Source organism: Microtus ochrogaster, chromosome 8 (assembly GCF_000317375.1).
Source record: "Microtus ochrogaster isolate Prairie Vole_2 chromosome 8, MicOch1.0, whole genome shotgun sequence".
NCBI lineage: Eukaryota > Metazoa > Chordata > Mammalia > Rodentia > Cricetidae > Microtus > Microtus ochrogaster.
In genome coordinates, this window is record NC_022015.1 from 59327330 (window position 1) to 59347647 (window position 20318).

Consider the following 20318-nt stretch of genomic DNA (forward strand, 5'->3'; position numbering starts at 1 on the left):
TGTCTCTGTGCATCTGATGGCTCCTTCCTTCACATCTGTAAATGACAGAATCGTCCTCTGCAGTGGGCCCTGCTCAGTTGAAAGACACACAGCGTCAGCAGTGGTGGAGAGAAGATGCCGAACAATCTATCTGTTATTTTCTTCCTCAAACTCAAATCTCTCCTTTCTCAGAGAGGCCTCCATCACGGGCCTCTGTTTAGCTTCTTTTCTTTTTTCTAAAGCTAGAGAAACATTGCAACTCACAATATTTATCTAGAACAGCAGATGACCTATGTATTCATATTCAGGCCAGATGGCTAGGTTAAAATGGGAGTCTGGAATGTTTGTTTTTCCTCTTCTCTGCCCCCTGGGCACACTGTTCTGCTCTGCAGAGCAAAAGCAGAAGGGGAAGTGGATGTTCTAAGAGCTTAACTCAAACAACTTTCCCTGCCCGAGGGAAAGGCAAAAGATAACTCTTTGTGGATCAAAGGTACAGTCTACGGAGAGATCTGTGGTTTCATTTAAAATCTCCTTTGTGGATCAAAGGAGAGATCTGTGGTTTCATTTAAAATCTCACCATGCAATGAATTGTGATCTCTTTGCGTACAGGAGCATGGCCCATTGAGAGTGGAGTGCCACAAGGCTAAGGCCTCCCATACAGATAGTTCAGCACGCCTACCAACTTACCTATTACAGAATCCATAGTAAGCTACTACAGAAACTGTTTTCATGTGTGGTTCAACTATATTCCTTTAAGCAAAAGCTTTGGAAAAACATCCATAAATGGAAGCTTGACACTATTGGCAAAGTTCTATCAGTGTCTATAATAACTTTAGATTTTCAGATATTTCACTTTTTTTCATAGTTTTATCAGCATGGAGAATCCTTACTAAAACTCTCGGTTTATACCATAAAAATATCTGAGGATTAATAAGCGAAACAGGCCTGAGCACTGAAAATATGATCTGAGGGGCTAAAGATGGCTCAATAGTTAGTTATGAGGACTTCCTGCTCTTGAGGAGGGTGAGAGATCAACTTCCAGCACCCACACTGGGCAGCTTACAACCACCTATGACTCCAGTTCCAGAGAACCCAACACACCTTCTAATCTCTAAGTCACATAATAAATAAACAAATAAATAATTTTTTGCTGTTATTTTTAATTTTTTTTGGACAGGAACCCACTGTGTAGACCATGCTTGCCTCAAACTCACTGAGATTTACCTGCCTCTACCTCCCAAATGCTGGGATTAAAGGTGAGTGCCACTATGTCTGGTCATAAGATAAATAAATCTTAAAAAAGGATATAAGTCTTCATCCACCATACAACATACATAAAAAAGCTAAGGCACACAGCTACTGGTAAAACTCAGTTGACCAAAGACACACAGAAGTGAGATGCAGAGAGAGAGCAGCGTACAGCCTTGCCCAGAACCTCTGATCTCAGAATCAGTGTACTGCTCCTGCCCTCAACCCGTTTCACGAAGCTGGCTGTTGAACCTCTGGGTACAAGGTGGATGAGCCTTTCCATCTCGCTCCGAACCCAGTGACCTGAGCTGACTGGTAGACCTTGAAGTACTTGGCACTTGCAGATACCAGTCCTCAGCCTCATCTGAACTCAGTGACCACATCTCCGGGTTCTTGCTCCCGGATCACTAAACGGCAGAATCAATGCCACTGGACCTCAGCAGGCTCTCTGTGAGGGGTGACCTCCATTTCTACCATCTACACAGACATGCTGACTCTTTGGAAACTCCACTTTGGCCTAATTCAGTCTTTCTGCTTTCCATGCAAAGAGAACCCCAGGCAGGCAGCTTCCAAACCCCTACCACCCTAGGGGGCGCTCTTCATTCTATGGCCGTTCTTTCTTCCTGAACCTACAAGAGATCCAGCATTCAACACAGGGACACCTGAACTTGTGGGAAATTGTCCTCCTGACCCTGGTGACACTGACTTACATGCTGCTCTGGTCCCCTCTACACGCTCTACTTTCTCACTTTCTGCCTCTTCTCCACATTCACTGGGGAAGCCACTGGTTCCCAAGAAGTCACTGTAGACTCTTACGTCTATGGTGTCCCCTCACATCTTACTCTTGAGTTCTCTATGCCTTGCAACTCCTGCCCTTTCCAGATTTGTACAGCCGTCTGAGCGTCTCTTTGCTCCGTCTTCCTCTCACGTCTGGTCCATTCTACCAGTGTCAGACCTGCAGGAGTCTGACTGCAGGAGTCTGACTGTCATTTCTCACTTTCTGCCTCTTCTCCACATTCACTGGGGAAGCCACTCGTTCCCAAGAAGTCACTGTAGACTCTTCCATCTCCTTGAGGATCTGGACTTGATCCTGATGTCCATTTCCGGGTAGAGCAGAACTCTCACACTGAACGTATGCTATGTAAACGCTTTGCCTCTGAATCCTCCAGAGCGGCATCTCCTCCTTTACTTCCCATACGTCCCAGTCATTAGTCTTCTTACAGTTTATCCAGCGCTCTTCAAATGGTCAACATGTTTTTATACTTTCACCTCTGCCCTCGCCATAATCTTAGTATCCATCCTATTTGCAGACTATCCAGCATTGACCTCCCTGTCAGGGACCTTATCTTTACTATCACTTGGCTCTAGTATGACCAGTGGCCCGTGTAGTGCCTCCCACAGAAGCCTCGTGATAAATGAGGACAGAAAGCCAAGGGAGAAAACTATGGAAACAGATCTGGTAACTGCAATCAACCACTTACTGATGACGGAGGCCATAGGAAACACCAACTCAAAACCCAAAAAAAGCTGGATAGTCCTGGGAATTTCATGTATGAACAAAGGGTCCTTTATATCTTAGTGAGCTCCAAGAATAACACTGTAGCTACAATGCTGCATCATGGATGATTTTGGTAGCACTGGATATTTTTGAAGCTATATTAAATTCAGCATAAGTTAGTATTATGTAGGAAATAGGTACAAATCGGGATAAAATGCAGCAGCTTCAGGATTGTGTGTGGGTTTTAAAGCAATGGAGCTTTTTTGTCGAATACTATGATCAATACAGGCCATGGTACAGCTCCAAACTCCTAGAACATACGATATCATTATCTGCTGCTCCATAAGACATTATGTTTAGCTTTGTGGGTAAACTATGGGTACCTATGGACCGTGGGCAAACATGAATTGATAGGAATCCAACCATATTGCTGCATACCAATTCTAGCATGCAGGAGGCTGAGACAAGGCAATCCCAAGGATGAGGCCATCATGCGATACAAAGAACGAAAAGGAAAAACAGGTCTGTTAATCATCAAACTGACCAATCTGGTGGGAGGTGAGGGCAGAAGATATACAGGAAATCTGTATCAAAAAAATGTTTCCGCAAATATCTTTAACACCTTGTTTAAAATGTATGTGTATTAGTGTTTTTGCCCATACATATCTATCCACAGGCATGCCTGGTGTCCAGAGGCCAGAAGAGGATATCAGGTAAGTCCCTCAGAACTGGAGTTATACAGGTGGCTGTAAGCTGCCATGTGGGTGCTGGGACCCAAACCCCGTTTCTCTTCCAAAACAGCGAGGGCCCTTAAACTTTGAGCCATCTTTCTAGTCTCTCTACATTCCTTTTGGCTACTGAAAACTAAGGAAGAGGAAAAGTTAAGGTGAGCAGACCCAACAGCACCTCAGGCATCTCACAGGGACTGCAGTTTATTAGTCTTTTGGAGGAACCATTGAATTTGGCAATAACCTCTAACTAGCAATGGATCACCTATAGTTTTTCCAAACAGTTCGCTTAAAAAAAATGTTAAGGAATCTTGCTTATGCAAAATAATGGTTAAAAGACTAGTTTGCACTTTGTCTGTGCTCTATCAGAGAACATGAGCTGTCAGAGTTTGCACTTTGTCTGTGCTCTGTCAGAGAACATGAGCTGTCAGAGAGCAACCTGTGCTGTCCATCCTCTCTTCCATGCGAAGGTCCTGGGGATGACTCAGCCTTGGCAGCAAGTGCCTTTACACACAAAGTCATCTCACTAACCATAAAGTTAAAAAAAAAAAAAAGATACATCTTTGTTGATGCTGGATGCTTCTGTGGCCCTTTAAGAGGATGGAGGCTAGAGATGGCTCAGACGTGTCCAGTTCCCAGGTCAAGCAGCGCATAGCCATTGTTAACTCTAGTTCCGGAGAATCCAACATGCCTCTTCATACTCCAAGGGTACCTACACTCATGTGCACACCCCAACCCCACACCCACACATAATGTTTTTTTAAGAAAAACTTATATTTAGGTATTTTCCTCAACAGTATGGTCATTATGGTTTTATATATCAAAATCCAAGAAAACTTCAATACTTACTTTAGTGCTAAAAATAAACTTTATAAAGACTGGGATTTCTGGAGTGTCTAGCAGTCCAGAGGCTCTGGGTTCAACTCCTAGCATTGCAAAGATCACTGTCAGATCAAGAACAATCAGAGAAAACCATATATACATGCTTAACTCATCTCTTCTAAAGCTGTGCCCTGACACTGTGCCATCCACTAGCCCTTCTGCATGTGGTGTCCTGGAAGCCAGCAGCCTCCCACTGGAACATCCCTGAAGCCCCCTCATCCCCACACTAGAAAGCTTTAAAAAAAAAAATCCCCAAACTCAAGTCTGATTCTTGCTATAAGTACTTAAGAAATAACCTTGGCTTTGTCATTTGGTTGTCTTTACTTCTGACCCTGGGTATTAGATTTAAAAAAAAATAAAAATAAAAATGATCCTAGTTATAAATGAGGTGTATTTATCTCAGTTGGGAACAGGAGGAGCCAGAAATAGCCAAGAGAGAGAGAACCTCAGGATGGACTAAGGACACTAAACTGATTGGGGAAGGATCGCTGCCCCCTTCTGAGTGCTCAGATCTGCTCAGGGACTACATCACCCTCCTCGGTGATAAAGTCAGCTTCTCGTCCACATTGCACAATGTCCCCCCCGACACACACTTGATCATTGCCATTAAACATTTATCTAAAAATTCATTCTGCCAGCACACCTTAGAACATTCGGTTCTCAACAGCCCGTCAGAACTCTCATCCTGACAGTTCGGCTCCAGCTGAGTAAGTTGAGCCTTGGAGGGTTCACTTCTCCTCTCTCCCCCAAAAGCATGCCCAGGAAAAGCAGTGTGAGGTTTTGTGTAAACTTTAATCTCTGTGCCGTTTGTCCGGTTAGTTTGGGCTAGTTTAATCTGGCTCCTTGATGATGACCTGACTGGAAAGATTACACAGCAAAACAGAGCACTAACAAGTCATCCGTTTGGTTTCTGAATTTTTAATTAATTGTGATATTAAGAGATTGTACTGCAGAAATACAAAATAAGCCAGGTGGTGGTGGGGCACGCCTTTAATCCCAGCACTCAGGAGGCAGAGGCAGGCGGATCTCTGTGAGTTCGAGACCAGCCTGATCTACAGAGCTAGTTCCAGGACAGGCTCCAAAGCCACAGAGAAACCCTGTCTCGAAAAACCAAAAAAAAAAAAAAAAAGAAAAAAAAAGAAATACAAAATAATTAAACCACGGCTTGTACCATTCAGGAAGCCAATGTTCCCACTAAAATAAATTTCTTAAACTAATTTATGTATTATTATTTGGGGGGAAGGTTGTGGCTGAGGGCGGAACATTCACTTGAGAGGAACTAAACTGACAGGGTTTTTTGAACTCAGTGGCATTGCTTGCTTCTTTGAATAAGACTTACCGAGGGATGAATTGATTGGAAAGTGTGCACGAAAGGCTCTCTTCCCAGACTGATGGGACCCTCAGCTCCCTCTACCTGCAGGAATGTCCTCCAGACTTGCCAGCGAGGGGTTAGTTCTCATCCCTGCAAGTACTGGCCCTCAGGGTGACTACACTTCCTCACCCTGGTGATGGGCCTGAAAGCCACTGCACTCAGCCCTCACCCTCATCCTGCTGTCTCATTTCTGCTGGGATAGCTGGCACATGGCAAGGGTGACTCCAGTGTGGCTAGCTTTGTGTACCTGTGAAGAGCCAGGGCAAGAGTCTTCTGCTTTCCCTGGGACATTGTGAAGACAGCAATGTCGTGACTGGGGAGGGCTGTGGAGGCAGATGGCCTCAGTGTGCATCCTGCTCCCACAGAAAGGTCACTAGCTGTCACCTGGGCCTCTGTAGACCATGGTTCCTTCCCTTTTAAAGGGGACAGTGACTGTGCCTAGTGTGTGTGTGTGTGTGGGGGGGGCTCTAGTCCCAGGTACCTGGGAAGGTAACAACTTGAGTCCATGAGTTTGTGACCAACGTGGGCAACCCAGTTGACACGCTTGTCTCCAAAAGAAAAGAGAGCGCAGGAGCAAGACTGACTCGGTTTGTGGATTAAACAAACAGTACACAGAAAGCACTTTTCGGAAGGGCCCATGGGAAGTATTATATAAGTGTTTACGATTATTTAGTTATGCTGAAGAATTAACCCGAGCGGGCTGGAGAGATGGTTAAGAGTACTGCCTGCTCTTCCAAAGGTCCTGAGTTCAATTCCTGGCAACCACATGGTGGCTCACAACCATCCGTAATGAGGTCTGGTGCCCTCTTCTGGCCTGCAGACGTACACACAGACAGAATATTGTATACGTAGCAAATAAATAAATTAATTTAAAAAAAAAGAATTAACCCGATCATCTCACTACTTAAAATAAGGCTACCAAAGAAAGCTAGCTGCCTGCACCTACGGCCACCACAGCTGACAAATCCTTGCGGCAGAATTCCTCCAAGTACACAAAAACATCAGTACTCAGAGGAAGCTGTGAGTAAGGCTACTCCACTCCGAGGTGCTCCCACGGGAGGCAGCAAGAACCAGCCCGCTTTCCTCAGAGACCAATCGTTAGCCATGACACCACAGAGTGAAACAGCCAAGTCTTGCGAATTTGGCATTCCTCACCCTCACACCACCCATGCACGGTCCTTAGTCCAATAAGCAAGCTTTGCAGAAAAGGGGAGGTGGGAATTTTGACTGTAGAATATTTTCTCCAAGTCACTTCAGACTAAGCAGATGCAACCAGCCTAAAGTCTTGCAGAACTTGTTCCAAGAGCCCAAGGGAGGAGGGAAGGATTGTTTGATGGAAAAATTAGTTATCTGAACTAATCAACAAAACAAGTTGATCTTTAATCCCAGCTCTCCCAGCACTCAAGAGGCAGAGGCAGGTAGATCTCTGCATTTGAGATAAACCTGGTTTACAAAGTGAGTTCCATGCCAGTTCGAGATAAGAAGGGAGACCCTATCTCAGAAAGAGAGAGAGAGAGAGAGAGAGAGAGAGAGAGAGAGAGAGAGAGAGGAGACAACACTGATTAATTTCCCAGCTTTGAAAAGAACATCTTACTTCAGACAATATTGTACAGTCTAGGCATTAGGACTTATTTTATGTGCATTGGTGTGAAGGTATCAGATCCCCTGGAACTGATCTTCAGACAGTTGTGAGCTGCCATGTGGGTGCTGGGAATTGAACCCAGGTCCTTTGGAAGAGCAGTCAGTGCTCTTAACCTCTGAGCCATCTCTCCAGTCCGGCATTAGGACTTTAAAAGTCTCAGAAGGCATTTATTTGCACAAATATCCAATGGCTTCCTTAAAAAATACACAGCTAGGCTGGGTGGTGGTGGTGCACGCCTTTAATCCCAACACCCGGAGGCAGGCGGATCTCTGTGAGTTCAAGGCCAGCCTGACCAAGTTCCAGGTTAGCTAGAACACAGAGAAACCCTGTCTTGAAAAACAAAACAAAACAAAACAAAATACACAACTAATATACTCCTTGAATCCCAGCTGTTATACATGGCTAGTCCAATATAGAGAGACCTATCTTTAAAAAGGACAGAAAAGAATTACACCTACAAAACTGCTTTGCTCAAAAAGAAATCAATACAGTTGTTCTACACCGTGGTGAACGTATGAGTTAAGATCAGGAAATCCCAAGTGTGAGGCCAGCCTGAGCTGCAAGAAAGTCCTTGTTTCAAAAAAGCAAGCCAACCTTTTCCTTTTTTTCCACATTTGATGTCTCAGAATTCTGATTTCTGGACACTAAGATAGATGAAGCTTGTGGCTATTGCTAGGTCTCGAAGGTGGTTTTCTTTGTGAGCAAGCTCCCTGCCCTTAGATAAGGGACACTGTTCTAGGCAGAATTGAGGCGCAGCATCCCCCCAGCTGCAGCCAGAACAGGTTCACGTCATCTTTTAAAACAAAATCAGATTTGCATCTAAAAGTCCCTCTCACAGAAACCAAACCAAACAAGCAACAGCAAACAAACAAAACAAAACAAAAAACCCAGCTGCAGTAGTAAAAGAGAAATATCTCCCCGATGTGAAGAACCAGGTTTTGTCTTTCTTAAAGAGTTCTTCAGCTCTGACCTCGCTCTTGACAGCGAAATTCTTCTCCCACTAGAGGAAACTCAATACCATATAAAAATACCGCCCCCAAAGAACAATATTTAGACCATTAAAAACACTTCTCCTGAGGCAGGCTGGAGAGATGGCTCTGCAGTTAAGAGCTCTTCTGGAGGACCCAGGTTTGGCCCCTAGCACCTATATCGCACCTCACAACTGTCTGGAACTCCTTTCTAGAAGCTCCGACACCCCACGTGGTGCACATAGCTAAATGCACAGATCTTTAAAAAATTTAAAAAGGAAAGTTTATATATAGCCCGAGACGCCTTAATCACGCTTAAACCATATTTGTGTGCTTTTCTAGAAAAATCATTCGGAATTTATAAAGCACTGCTTCCTTTCAATAGGGTTGTGGTGTGTGTGTGTGTGTGTGTGTGTGTGTGTGTGTGTGTGTGTGTGTACGTGCGTGTGTCAGGGACGGGTAGTGGTGGTGAGGAGATGTGAGACGGAACAGCTTGAACCGCTGGTGCAAAGAACTTTGACAAGTTTTAATCTCCTTCCAAATTCACGACTTCAGGTGATTCCTTTTTCCTGTCTCACCTGACCTATAGAGATAAAGACACTTCCAGCTCAAAAGACCTCAAAGCCCTTCTTCCGGTGGGGGTGAACGAAGGCTGAATGAAGCGGAGAGGACTCCACGTGTGTTTTGCATGGCCTTCCTGCGGGAAGCTTGTAGGTAGCTGCCCCCCGCAGCCCAGGGGTAAAGACCACGAAGGGGCTGCATAGATTCTCCCCGGAAAGAGAAAGCCCACCGTGTTGGGGCCTGTAAAGAACTGTATATTTTCAGACCCGAGCAATCCTACTCCAAAGCCGGACCACCAGGGATTATAGAAGGCAAAGAAGCCAGAGCAAGCGGAGCCCCAGGGAGTCCTCCCGGCCACTTACAAACAGGGTCTTCCATTTTTAAGGGTCTGTTCAAGCGGATGCTGGCGGGGACTGTCTTCTCGATGAGTTCGTCAATGCTCTAAAATTAACAAAACAAAACGCAAGCTGGTGAGCAGGACGGGGAGCTGTAATGCCAGAGTTAAGGGAGCCAGCCACCTCGGTGCTTTTCATTTCCAAAGGCTGGTAGGAACCTCATCTAAATAGTCTAATTAGGATTTCTTTTAAAGTGAAACTTCAGACAACAGAAAAAAATTTTGGAGGAAAAAATGAGGGAGCTGGACGGTAAATCCGCCACTCCGGGTTCGATTTTAGTCTGTAACTGAAACTGACTGAATTAATGCATTCTAAGTAGGGGGGGTCTTCCTCATTTCCCTGCAAAAATTCGTCTGGAGTTGGGGACATTTTTTTAAGTACACTTTTGGAGAGAGGGAACAGCAGAAAAGTTAAGAAGACACCAAGATTAAGAGAGAGCGAGCTTCCAAGCTGGGGCCCGGGACGCAAGAGGCAAGGTGGGAGTCCGGAGGCCCGGCGGGCTGAGCCCCGGCAGGATGGAGGGTGGAGGGCCTTACCGCCAGCCCCAACGCCTGCAGCATCTCCCTCCGGTCTTTGTCTCCCGGGCCGATGTGTCTCTGAGCGAAGTCGTCGTGTCTGGGCAGGAGGCGCTCCAGGAGGCGCGAGGCCCCAGGCGCGCCGCGGTCCCCGCCACCGCCGCCGCCGCCGCTGCTGTCCCGGCCCTGCGGAGCCCAACTCAAGCCCGCGCCCCGAGCCAGGCGGTGGCCGCCCCCGACTCCGCGGCCCAGGCGCAGCCCCCATGCCCTGGCACACAGCTGCATGGACGCAGCCGCCGTCACCTCCCCAGCCCACTAGGGTCAGCGGCGATCTCCGGCCGTCCTCTGGCCCCAGTGCCCCGCGAGTGGCCGCTGCAGTCCCTGGGTCCTCTTCGCAACGACTGCGGGCCGGACCGAAGGGTGGACCTTTAGGGCAATGAATGGGTGCAGCGAACTGCACTAAATCTCGCAAAGTTCGTCCTCCACCGCAGGCACCTGCTCCGCACACTTTAAGCAGCGCCCGAAGGCGGGCGGTAGGATGGGGCCAGGAAGCCTTTAGCCAATGGGAATGGATTGCGGGGCGGAGGCGAGGCAGGCCCCTTCCTTTCTCTCTCCTCCTCTCCTCCCACCTCCTCCCACTTCCCTCCGCTCATCAGCAGCAGGGTGGAGTCCCCTGACTGACAGCAAGGTGTCTGAGGTCCTAAGCCGCGCTTCCTACCTGGAGTTCAGGATGCTGGTGTGGGATTCAGGATGCTCCGTGGGCCAACTAGCAGCGTGGAGGGCCCTTTGTGGCATGGACAGTGAGGGCAACCCTAAAGTTTGTGAAGTTCCTGGACCAATCCACTAAGACAAAAGGAAGACAGAAGGTAGTCTTCTCAATGAAGCAAGACCCCAATAATTGGTCTCCACTTACTGATTTTAGGGTCACATCTCTTGAGAACCATTATGGGGAAATGAAGGCTGTTTTTTTTTTTTAATAGTGACGAATGCCGGGCAAAGAGCACAGCCTCTAAAACCTCTTAACTGGCCCACTTTAATCCTTTTTTTCTTGAAGATTTATTTTTATTTATTTGTGTATGTGCATGTGTTTGCGTGTGTCTGCGCGTGCGCGCGCGCACACACACACACAAATGCACGCTCTCAAATGCATGTATGTTTGTATGTATACACTTCATATGCTAGTGCTTTCAGAAGTCACAAGTGGGCATTGAATCCCCTAAAAGAAGAGTTGTGGGCTGTTGCGAGCTGCCATGCGGGCGCTGATAACTCAACTCAGAATTTCTGTAATAGCAGCGAGTGTTCTCAACCACCGAGCCATCTCTCCTGCCTGCCCCTGCCCCGCTTTGAGATAGGATATGATGGGGATCAAACCCTGGGCCTCCAATGTGCTAGCAAGGATTCTGACACTGAACTACACCCCAGCACCTATCTTTATTAGGTAACTGGATCTTTCTCTGTCCCTCCATTCTTCCCTCTTCCTCCCCTCTACAATGGTTTGATATGCACCCATTCCTGAATTAAATTTGCCTTTACTTGAAATACTTGAGTATACTGTTGGTATATTGAATACATTTTGTTTTCCTGAATGAACCTGTAACTGAAGTGAAAACATCTTCAGGAAACTGACCCCCAAAGATGGAAACCGGGGACTGGCTACCTGACCTTTATACATAAACTTGATGGTAATTGTATATTTGCAGGGAAAAGAGAAAATGATGAGTCTCAGAAAAGACACAAGAAACAGTCTTGCCTAAACTATCAGGGGTGACTAAAGTCCCTGTTATGGGCAGGTCTTTGATAGATCAGATAGCTGCTAAATTAGGTCTTCCAATGGAAAGATCTGTAGGGAGGGCTAAGCACCCTGAAGAGATTGTAGATCACAATGACAGGTCCGGAAACTAAAGACTTCAGTGCCCTGAAAGAATCTCTTTATTACCATTGCTGCAGGAAGAAAATAGTTAACAAATCATTTAAAGCTAACGTTTGATCCTGTAGATTGCCAAATTTCCATGCAGGCTGACTTTATATCATAATTTGGTGTTCTGTCTGAACATTGGAACGAGGACATCTCAGTAGTTTGGGATATGATTATCCTGAGCAGTACTTGGGAGGTGAAGACAGAAGGTTCGGAGTCCAAGGAAATTCTTGGCTATATAGGGGATTTGTGCACAGACTAGCCTGTATGATGCCGTGCCTCACCTAATTTTTTCTCCCCTAAGTCTCCCTTGCTTGCTGGACCAGTTCCTTCTTTGATAGCAGATTGGCCATACCTTTCTTGAAGGTCCTATATTGAGTTCACCATAAAGACATTAACCCTTTAAGGACCTATCAACATCTCTTTAGCCTGGCTTAAGGTGAGAGAGTACACCTCCCCAGAACCAACTGGAATGTTAGATCTCCACCCAAGCCAGAAAGACCATTCTTGTGACCAGTTTTTCTACTCTAACCTTCCCCTCCTAAAATCATTTAGGAATCAGTTAAGAGGTCAGAGCCCCCAAATATTTTTTTGGCATTGCTGGCCTCTGGTAAAGATAAATCTGCCTAGGGGCCCAAAGATATTTCTGGCTTTAGCTTAGGAAAAAAAAAAAAACTGGTTACTTTTCTTTGGAGTTTTTTTACTCTGAGTAGCCAATTTCTTTTTTCTTTTTTTTGGGGGGGGGAGGTATGGGGAGTATGGGGGAGGATTTTTGAGGCAGGGTTTCTCTGTGTAGCCCTGGCTGTCCTGGAACTTACTCTGTGGACCAGGCTGGCCTTGAACTCACAGAAACTCACTCACCTTGCCCCCAGTGCTGGAATTAAAGGTGTGCCACCACCCACCATTGCCTTTGTTTACCTCCAGTTGTCATCATTTAGCTCCAGCACTCAGGAGGGGGAGGCAGGGGGATCTCTGTGAGTTCCAGGTCTCCTTGGTCTCCGCAGTGAATTTCAAGCCAACCAGGCTACATAGTGATGATGCCTTGTCTTAAAAAGCCTATTTGTGTGTGTGCTCAGATGTCACAGCATGTGTTGGGAGGTCAGAGGGCAACCGTGTGGAGACAATTCTCTCCTTCTATCTTCCAGGGATGGAAGTTGAATTGTCAGGCTTGCACAGCAAGTATCTCTACTGGATGAGGCATCATAGTAGCCTGAAAAAACAATTATATATATGCAAACTTAGATTCCAGAGGAAAAGACACTTCAGTTTCTACAAAGACAAGGTCAATCCAAAGAAACTCAGCAAGATCCACTTAACTGAAATAGAAACTTTTGGAGCTACAAATGTGTAAGTATGCATGAATGATACTTTTGCTGAATTGCTGGTCTGATTTGAAAGGAGTGTGCTCTTGGGTTGAGGAGACTCCCACATTTATAAGGCTTCCAGGGACCACACCAGGTTTCAAGTTAAGACTTGAGAAATACCCCTCTGTTAAATAGAAGAAAAGGAAAGAGAACCATGCATGGACTTGTGAAGCATGTATGGACCCGCTACTCCGTTTTCCTCTCTTCCCTTTCCCTCTCCATCCCTCCGCTTCCTCTCCTCCCCTCTTTTTCCTCTCTACTTCCGTGTTTCCCTCTTCTCTCCTCTTTTATTTCCTGTTATTCTTCCTTCTCTCCTCTTCCTTCCCCCCCTTTTGTCCTTTTGGGATAGGGTGTCATGTAACCTAAGCTGTCCTCAATCTTTTTTTTGGTTTTTCGAGACAGGGTTTCTCTGTGGCTTTGGAGCCTGTCCTGGAACTAGCTCTTGTAGACCAGGCTGGTCTCGAACTCACAGAGATCCGCCTGCCTCTGCCTCCCGAGTGCTGGGATTAAAGGCGTGTGCCACCACCGCTCGGCTTGTCCTCAAATTTTGTGTGTTCCCGAGAATAGCCTTGAACTCCTGATCCTCCTGCCTCTGCTGTCAGACACTGAAATCTCAGTCCTGCATCCCCACACACTCTGCCCTCTGCTCAGGGGTGCCCTCTTGACCTTGACCTGGCAGTCTGAAGAGCTGAAAACAGCTTTTCTCTATTTGGAAATTGTCATCAATTTCCAGAATAATGTGAATTATTTTTTTTTGTGTGTGAATTATTCTTAATTGCTATTAAGAGTAAATTCTTCTCATGGAGTCAGTTATGAAAAAACAAAAAGGCATGAAAGTTAAATTTAAAAATGAAATACAGGACTGGAACAATGGCTCAGTGGTTAAGAGCGCTCACTCAAAGGACCGGCACCCACAGGGAAGCTCACAACTGTCTGGGATTTCTGTTCCAGGGAATCAAGTTCCCTCTTCTGGCTTCCACAGACACACACATGTTCTACAGACATACATGCAGACAAAGTACCTATACACATAAAAAAAAACCTTTTAAAAATCAAATATGATAAAAATGAGGTGTGGCCCTTGAGATGGCTTTGCAGGCAGAGATGCTTGACAACCTGAATTTCTGACCCTGGGACCCCGTGGGGACAAGTGAGAGCTGACTCCCAGGAGCCACCCTCTGGCAGTCACACTCATCCTAGAGCACACACGCATCTGCACTTCTGTATGCACTTTTTAAAAAATGTAAATATAAAAAAGAAGGTTCCACGGTTTTAATCCTAGCACCAGGAGACACACCAGGCCCGTCTGGAGCACAGAGTGAGATTCTATTTCCAAAAACTACCAAGAAAGCAGTGGTAAGAGGGCTGAAAGGGTGAGGTGTAACGCCCGATTCTGTGTTACCCTCTTGGTACAGTTTGCAGGCCACTGTACTGTAGGTGAGCCGGGCAAGGGCCTGGGGTTCGAAAGAACACACAAGAGACCTGGGTCATCGAAAGGTCAGCCAAATGCCGTTTATTCAACCTTGGGGAAATCCTTAGGTACCTAGCTGCCACACAAGGAATTCCCCCCAGGCAGGTGGGAAATTGCCACACCCAAGATGGAGTAAACAATGCCCTACAGCTAATCACCAGGGACACTAGACCAGGCTAGCCTTGAACTCACAGAAATCCTCCTGCCTCTGCCTCACAAGTGCTAGGATTAGAAGTCTTCTAGGAGGAACAATGATTCTGTTGAAGTGGACAGTATGGTAACCACAAGGATGTTTGTAGCTCTTTGTGTCACTGGATCAATAAGTGGAGAAGAAAAATATTTCTACCAGCTGGACAATTCATGCTGATTGTCAACGGGACGTGGATTTATTCCTCTTCAGTAGGCACATAAAGCAGTATATTAAGCTGTACATGATGATACCTTCCTTTAACCCCAGCATTCAGAAGACAGAGACAGGTAGATCTTTGAGTTAGCGACCAGCCTGGTCTGCAGAGTGAGTTCCAAGGCAACCTGGGCTTCGCAGAGAAACCCTGTCTTGAAAACCCAAAGCGGGGGAGTTTATATAGAATTCAGAGCATTTTATGAAGCATCTCATAGTACTTCCATGTTGGGTGGCAAAAATATAAGCTTTACTAATCCACCAATAGTTTAAGGCTTTCAGAAGTGGAGTTGGGTTCAACTAACTACAGGTTAAAATAAAAAAAATACTGTGACTAAATAAGGAGCTGAACCAGAAACAGAATCACTCCTGGGTGGTGGATGATGGGTAACTGCAGAGACAAGGCTGAAGTGTCCAGACATACTTTTCCATATATATGTATCTATATACGATAGATATGGATACAGACACATACTGCTAATTCCTTTTCTGCTGCTGTGACAGACACCATGGCCAGAAGCATCTTGGGGAATGGGTTTATTGGCTTACAACCATAAGAGAGAGAATGGTCCCTTATATCAGGGAATCAGCGAACAGGTTGTGGAGCAGATGCTGAGGTCTCCCATCCTGAATGAGAAACAGGAAACAGAGTGTGAGCCCTGGGAATGGCCCAATTCTTTAAGCTCTCAAAGCCCACCTCAGCAACAGGGATGTGATGTCCTCTTTTGGCTTCCTTGGGCACTAGACCCTTATGTGGTACAATACATATATGCAAACAAACATCACACACACACACACACACACACACACACACACACAAAAGCAAAACAAACTTTAAAAATTCAAGGTCAACTGAAAAGCAACTCAAACTAAAAAAATGTTTTGAGAGTTAATAAAAATCGCAATAGGTTTTTTGCTCATATCAGTAACAGTCTTTTAAATTCAAAGGCTAAGAGAATGGCTCAGTGGGTAAGGGCGATTGCTATGCAAGCATGGTGACCTGAGTTCAGGTCCCCAGCACTCACGCACAAGCTAGTTGTGACTGTGTGCCCGTAACCTCAGCAATATGGTGGAGGTGGGAGACACTGAGGTAGGAGCATCACTGTGACTCACTGATGTGATGTATTTGTTTTTTGTTTTCAAGACAGGGTTTCTCTAGCTAATTGTTAGGCTTATTATTTTTCTACAATAGGAGTGATGGACCTGGGCATGGTGGTACATTATCATAATCCTGACATTATTTTTTTTTTTTTTTGGTTTTTCGAGACAGGGTTTCTCTGTGGCTTTGGAGCCTGTCCTGGAACTAGCTCTTGTAGACCAGGCTGGTCTCGAACTCACAGAGATCCGCCTGCCTCTGCCTCGGTTTTTCGAGACAGGGTTTCTCTGTGGCTTTGGAGCCTGTCCTGGAACTAGCTCTTGTAGACCAGGCTGGTCTCGAACTCACAGAGATCCGCCTGCCTCTGCCTCCCAAGTGCTGGGATTAAAGGCGTGCGCCACCACTGCCCGGCTTCCGGACATTATTATAAGCCTTCCAAACACCAAAATGGCTCATTGTGCTCTGCCTTCAGCATTCTAGGGGTTTTCAGCCTGAAGTTATAAACTCTTCCCTATTCCTCTTACAGGCAGTTCCAAAGACCTAAGAACCAGGTGCTTAGTTTTACCACCGCGATGGGCCCACTTTCACCCCAATCTGTTTCAATTACTCTTCTTGTTGTTGAGACTAAACACATGAGGAAAAGCATCCAAGGGAGGAAGTGTTTATTTTGACTTACGGTTGGTGGGGATATGGTCCATTGTTGTGGAGAAAGCAGGCTAGCAGAAAGGTGCGGTGGCTGGTGACCTTGTGTCTGCATTTGGCAAGCATAGAACAGTCAGGAAATGGGTTAGAATAGAAAACTTTAAATTTTACCCTTAGCAACCCACTTCCTCCAGTGAGGCTCCTCCCCCCAAGGGTACGGACTGTTATGATTTATGGTTCCCACTGCAGGCGAGAGCAGCCATGGTAGGTACAGACAGATAGGTCATGAGGAAGAGCTTATGTACATAGAGTTTATTTAATGGGTAGTGGGAAAATGTAAGGGTAAGCGAGTATGAGAGAGAGGGAAAAAGAGAGAGAGAGAAAAAGGGACAGAGAAAGAGAGGAAAGAGGGAACGGGAGGAGGGGGCAGAGGCTGCCTCTTCAGAAGAAGAACATACAGAGAGAGAAAGAGGAAGAAAGGAGGCCTGAGATCAGCTTGCCTTGGTGGGAAGGGGGGGGGGGAATTTTGGGGAGTGGGCGGAGCTTGTCTCTCAGAGGGACAGAGTACCATTGGGCAGTACTGGCACATGCCTTTAAACCCAGCAGAGGCAGGCGGATCTCTGTGAGTTCGAGGCCAGCCTGGTCTACAAGAGCTAGCTCCAGGACAGGCTCCAAAGCTACAGAGAAACTCTGTCTCACAAAAAGATGGGGAAGGGGATGACAGAGTACCCAGGTGACAGGGCAGGCCAGCATAATTATAATTATAACACAGACAGTCAGCAATTGGAGACCAACTGTTAAATATACTACCCTATGTGGGGCATTTCACGTTCAGTCCACAGAAACAGTGCTCCATCTGTACAGCCAGTGGGAAATAGATTCTATTTGTGGCCAGTGATATGGCTCAGTGCTTAAGGTGCCTGTTACCAACCTGACAACCTGAGTTTGATCCTGGGGACTCACATGGTAGCAGAAGAGAAGTTAACTCCTGAAAACTATTTTCTGATCTCTGCAAGTGTGCCACGCACACACACACACACACACACACACACACACACACACACACACGGGAAAAATAGAAAATAGAAACTTTTCATACTAAAATTTAGTATTTTTTGTAATGGAAATGGTATCACACAGATGATGCTCTTACTCTTGCCTGAGTGAGGGCACTTCTCTAAGCAACCATCTCTCTGCAGCTCAGCTCTCAGGCCCCTTGCCTGAGTCCCATCGCTTTTGCTTTCTGAAAGTATACATTTTATCGTCAATTGTTTAGCCTTGCTCCATCTCTGACCCTCATTTTTTTAAAATTGATTTTATTGAGCTATACATTTTTCTCTGCTCTCCTCCCTGCCTCCCCCCTCCCATTCAATCCTCTCCCATGGTCCCCATGCTCCTAATTTACTCAGGAGATCTTGTCTGACCCTCATTTGTAAAATACACTAATTTTGAGCTATTGCTGCTGTTTTGTTAAATGGAAGTGTTTGTGCGCATCTAAGTATCTTCTCACCATAAATGTTCACTCTCTCTGCAGTGGACAGTGGTTACTGCAGAGGCGTAAAGCTGGTCAAAATGATAAGAGAACATGAGCGCTGAATATTCAGCCTCCAATGGGATATCTATGTCACTCCCTCCAAGGCTCAGACTGTGACAGGCCCCCAGACCTTAGCACAACTGATGCCACAACAGAAGTACCACTCAGGTCACAAAATTCAGCATGTAGACAGGCACTGCCAGCTAAAATGAAAACAAAGACCCAATCCATCAAAGTCCATAGCTCTGGGACAGGCCCTAAATATACTCACCTGGCTTTCTGGCTTCTGTAGTTCAGCTTCTGGATAACTGTTCTTGTGAACTGAAGTGTGTCAACCCAGAATGGGTTCTGTGCTAAAAACCTCACCCCAAGAAAAGCTTGGGGCTACACTGGGATCCGAAACACCCAGTGTAGTCGCTGGCCCAGTAATAAAGACTTTCTGTTGGCTTAAACCCGAGTCCTAATGGTTTTCTCTGGTGGATGCCTTACACCAAGGGAACATTGCCAAAGAAGAGACAGATGAGTGGAAGAGGTGGAGGGAGAGGTGGAAGAGCATGGAACGCCATCTCCCACTGTACCCGGGAGCTTGCAGGACCTGTGGTTACCCTCACAAGATGGAACTCACCACTTCATATCACAGACGAGAGAGGGGCTCTTGACACCCCACTCCTCCCTGCAGACCCATTGGTGGTGCCTGCTGAGAGAAGGGAATGACAGCGTCTTCAGTGGTGTAGCTAGCCCATGTTTCCTCACTCATACTCAATCAAGCAATCTTAATTAAACCCAGTGGATCTTTAAAAGGGGAAGAGAAGGGTCAGAAAGATGAGTCTGGGTAAAGATCCTTGCCATGAAAGCCGGTGATGAGTTCATTCCCTGGAACTTGCACGAAAGTGGATGGAAAAGATCTGACGCCACAAAGTTGTCCTCTGGCCTCCATATGCATCTGTGACTTGGGTGCCACCCCTTGATACACATACACACATCATCATCATCATCATCATCATCATCATCATCATCATCATCACCATAAATAAAACCACAAAATAAACAATAAAAAGAAAAAAACATGAAAATGAAAGACAGACTAGTTGGAAAGAGGAAGAGAACCATCAAGTGGGAGGGGATAAAAGAAAGTAATGAGGGTGGACATTATCAAAATACATCAACATAGTAAAATGTCCAAATAAACCTATGTATCATTAATACATGCTAATAGGAGAATGACATTGAGTTACAAGTAAATTTTCATTACCCTTCTTTTCCTTGTACTACCAACGCGTTAGGCTTCACAAGGCCAAATATTTGAACAGGCTACTATTTCTATTTGCTTTCAACACACTTTCCTAACTTGGGTGACTCAACATGATGCAATTAGAACAAGACCTTCTTGGTCATTTGCTGAGCTCAGATCTTGCCATAAGTACCACAGGATGCAGAATGGCGAAAGCCATATCATTCCAAAGATCTGGGGCTATGGTAAGCCTGAGCAGTGTCAGGTATAGGATAACGGATGCCAGGGAGACAAGGTAGGACAGTCAAATATTTTCCTGACCTCCAAACCCCAATGCATATCTTCATTACTGCCCTGTAGTGAGGATTTGATGGCTAATCATTTCAGTATGAAACAAGATGTAAAAATCCCCCCAAAGTCATCTTGTAATATCCAAATTGGGAGCGGACTGCTGTCGTTCTGCCCTGGGCACCAATCCTAGGACTTGAACCTTTAGGATGAGCCAGCAGCAAAGCCCCTCTTACCTAATCCGCTAAGTAAATAAGCTCTTAAACATTAGCTTGAACTCAACTTGTTTTACTCCCTCCATGAAAACCACAAGCCAGAGTGCTAACCTCATTTAAGAAATGAACAGAACCCAAGCAAACAAGAAACAAGTCCGGTTTCTTAACTTCTGTGGATTCTGTGTCCCCAACAGGCTCTGCTGTGTGTCCGAGCTCTGGATGTGTCAGAGATTAGGGTTCTGGGCCAGCTCTGTCTGGACCTCCCTTTTGGCGTGAAGAGACTTGTTTTAAAATGCTCTTTTGACCAGGGTGTATCGGCTCACATCTTTAATCCCAGCAGCTGCAGATGGATCTCTGAGTTCCACGGCAGCCAG

At 45.9% G+C, this 20318-nt stretch overlaps 1 protein-coding gene across 1 annotated transcript in view; it reads right to left on the bottom strand.

The window, feature by feature from the left end:
• Gldc (glycine decarboxylase) overlaps positions 1-10286 on the bottom strand; it is a 75899-nt gene extending 65613 nt beyond the window's left edge. Inside the window, exons 1-2 of the mRNA XM_005352131.2 lie at positions 9810-10286; positions 9241-9319 (exon numbers count right to left, since the gene is read on the bottom strand). Coding sequence (XP_005352188.1) covers positions 9241-9319; positions 9810-10073 — 343 coding nt within the window. The 5' untranslated portion in view covers positions 10074-10286. The remainder of the gene's footprint in view (positions 1-9240; positions 9320-9809) is intronic.
• Positions 10287-20318: the final 10032 nt, after the last annotated feature.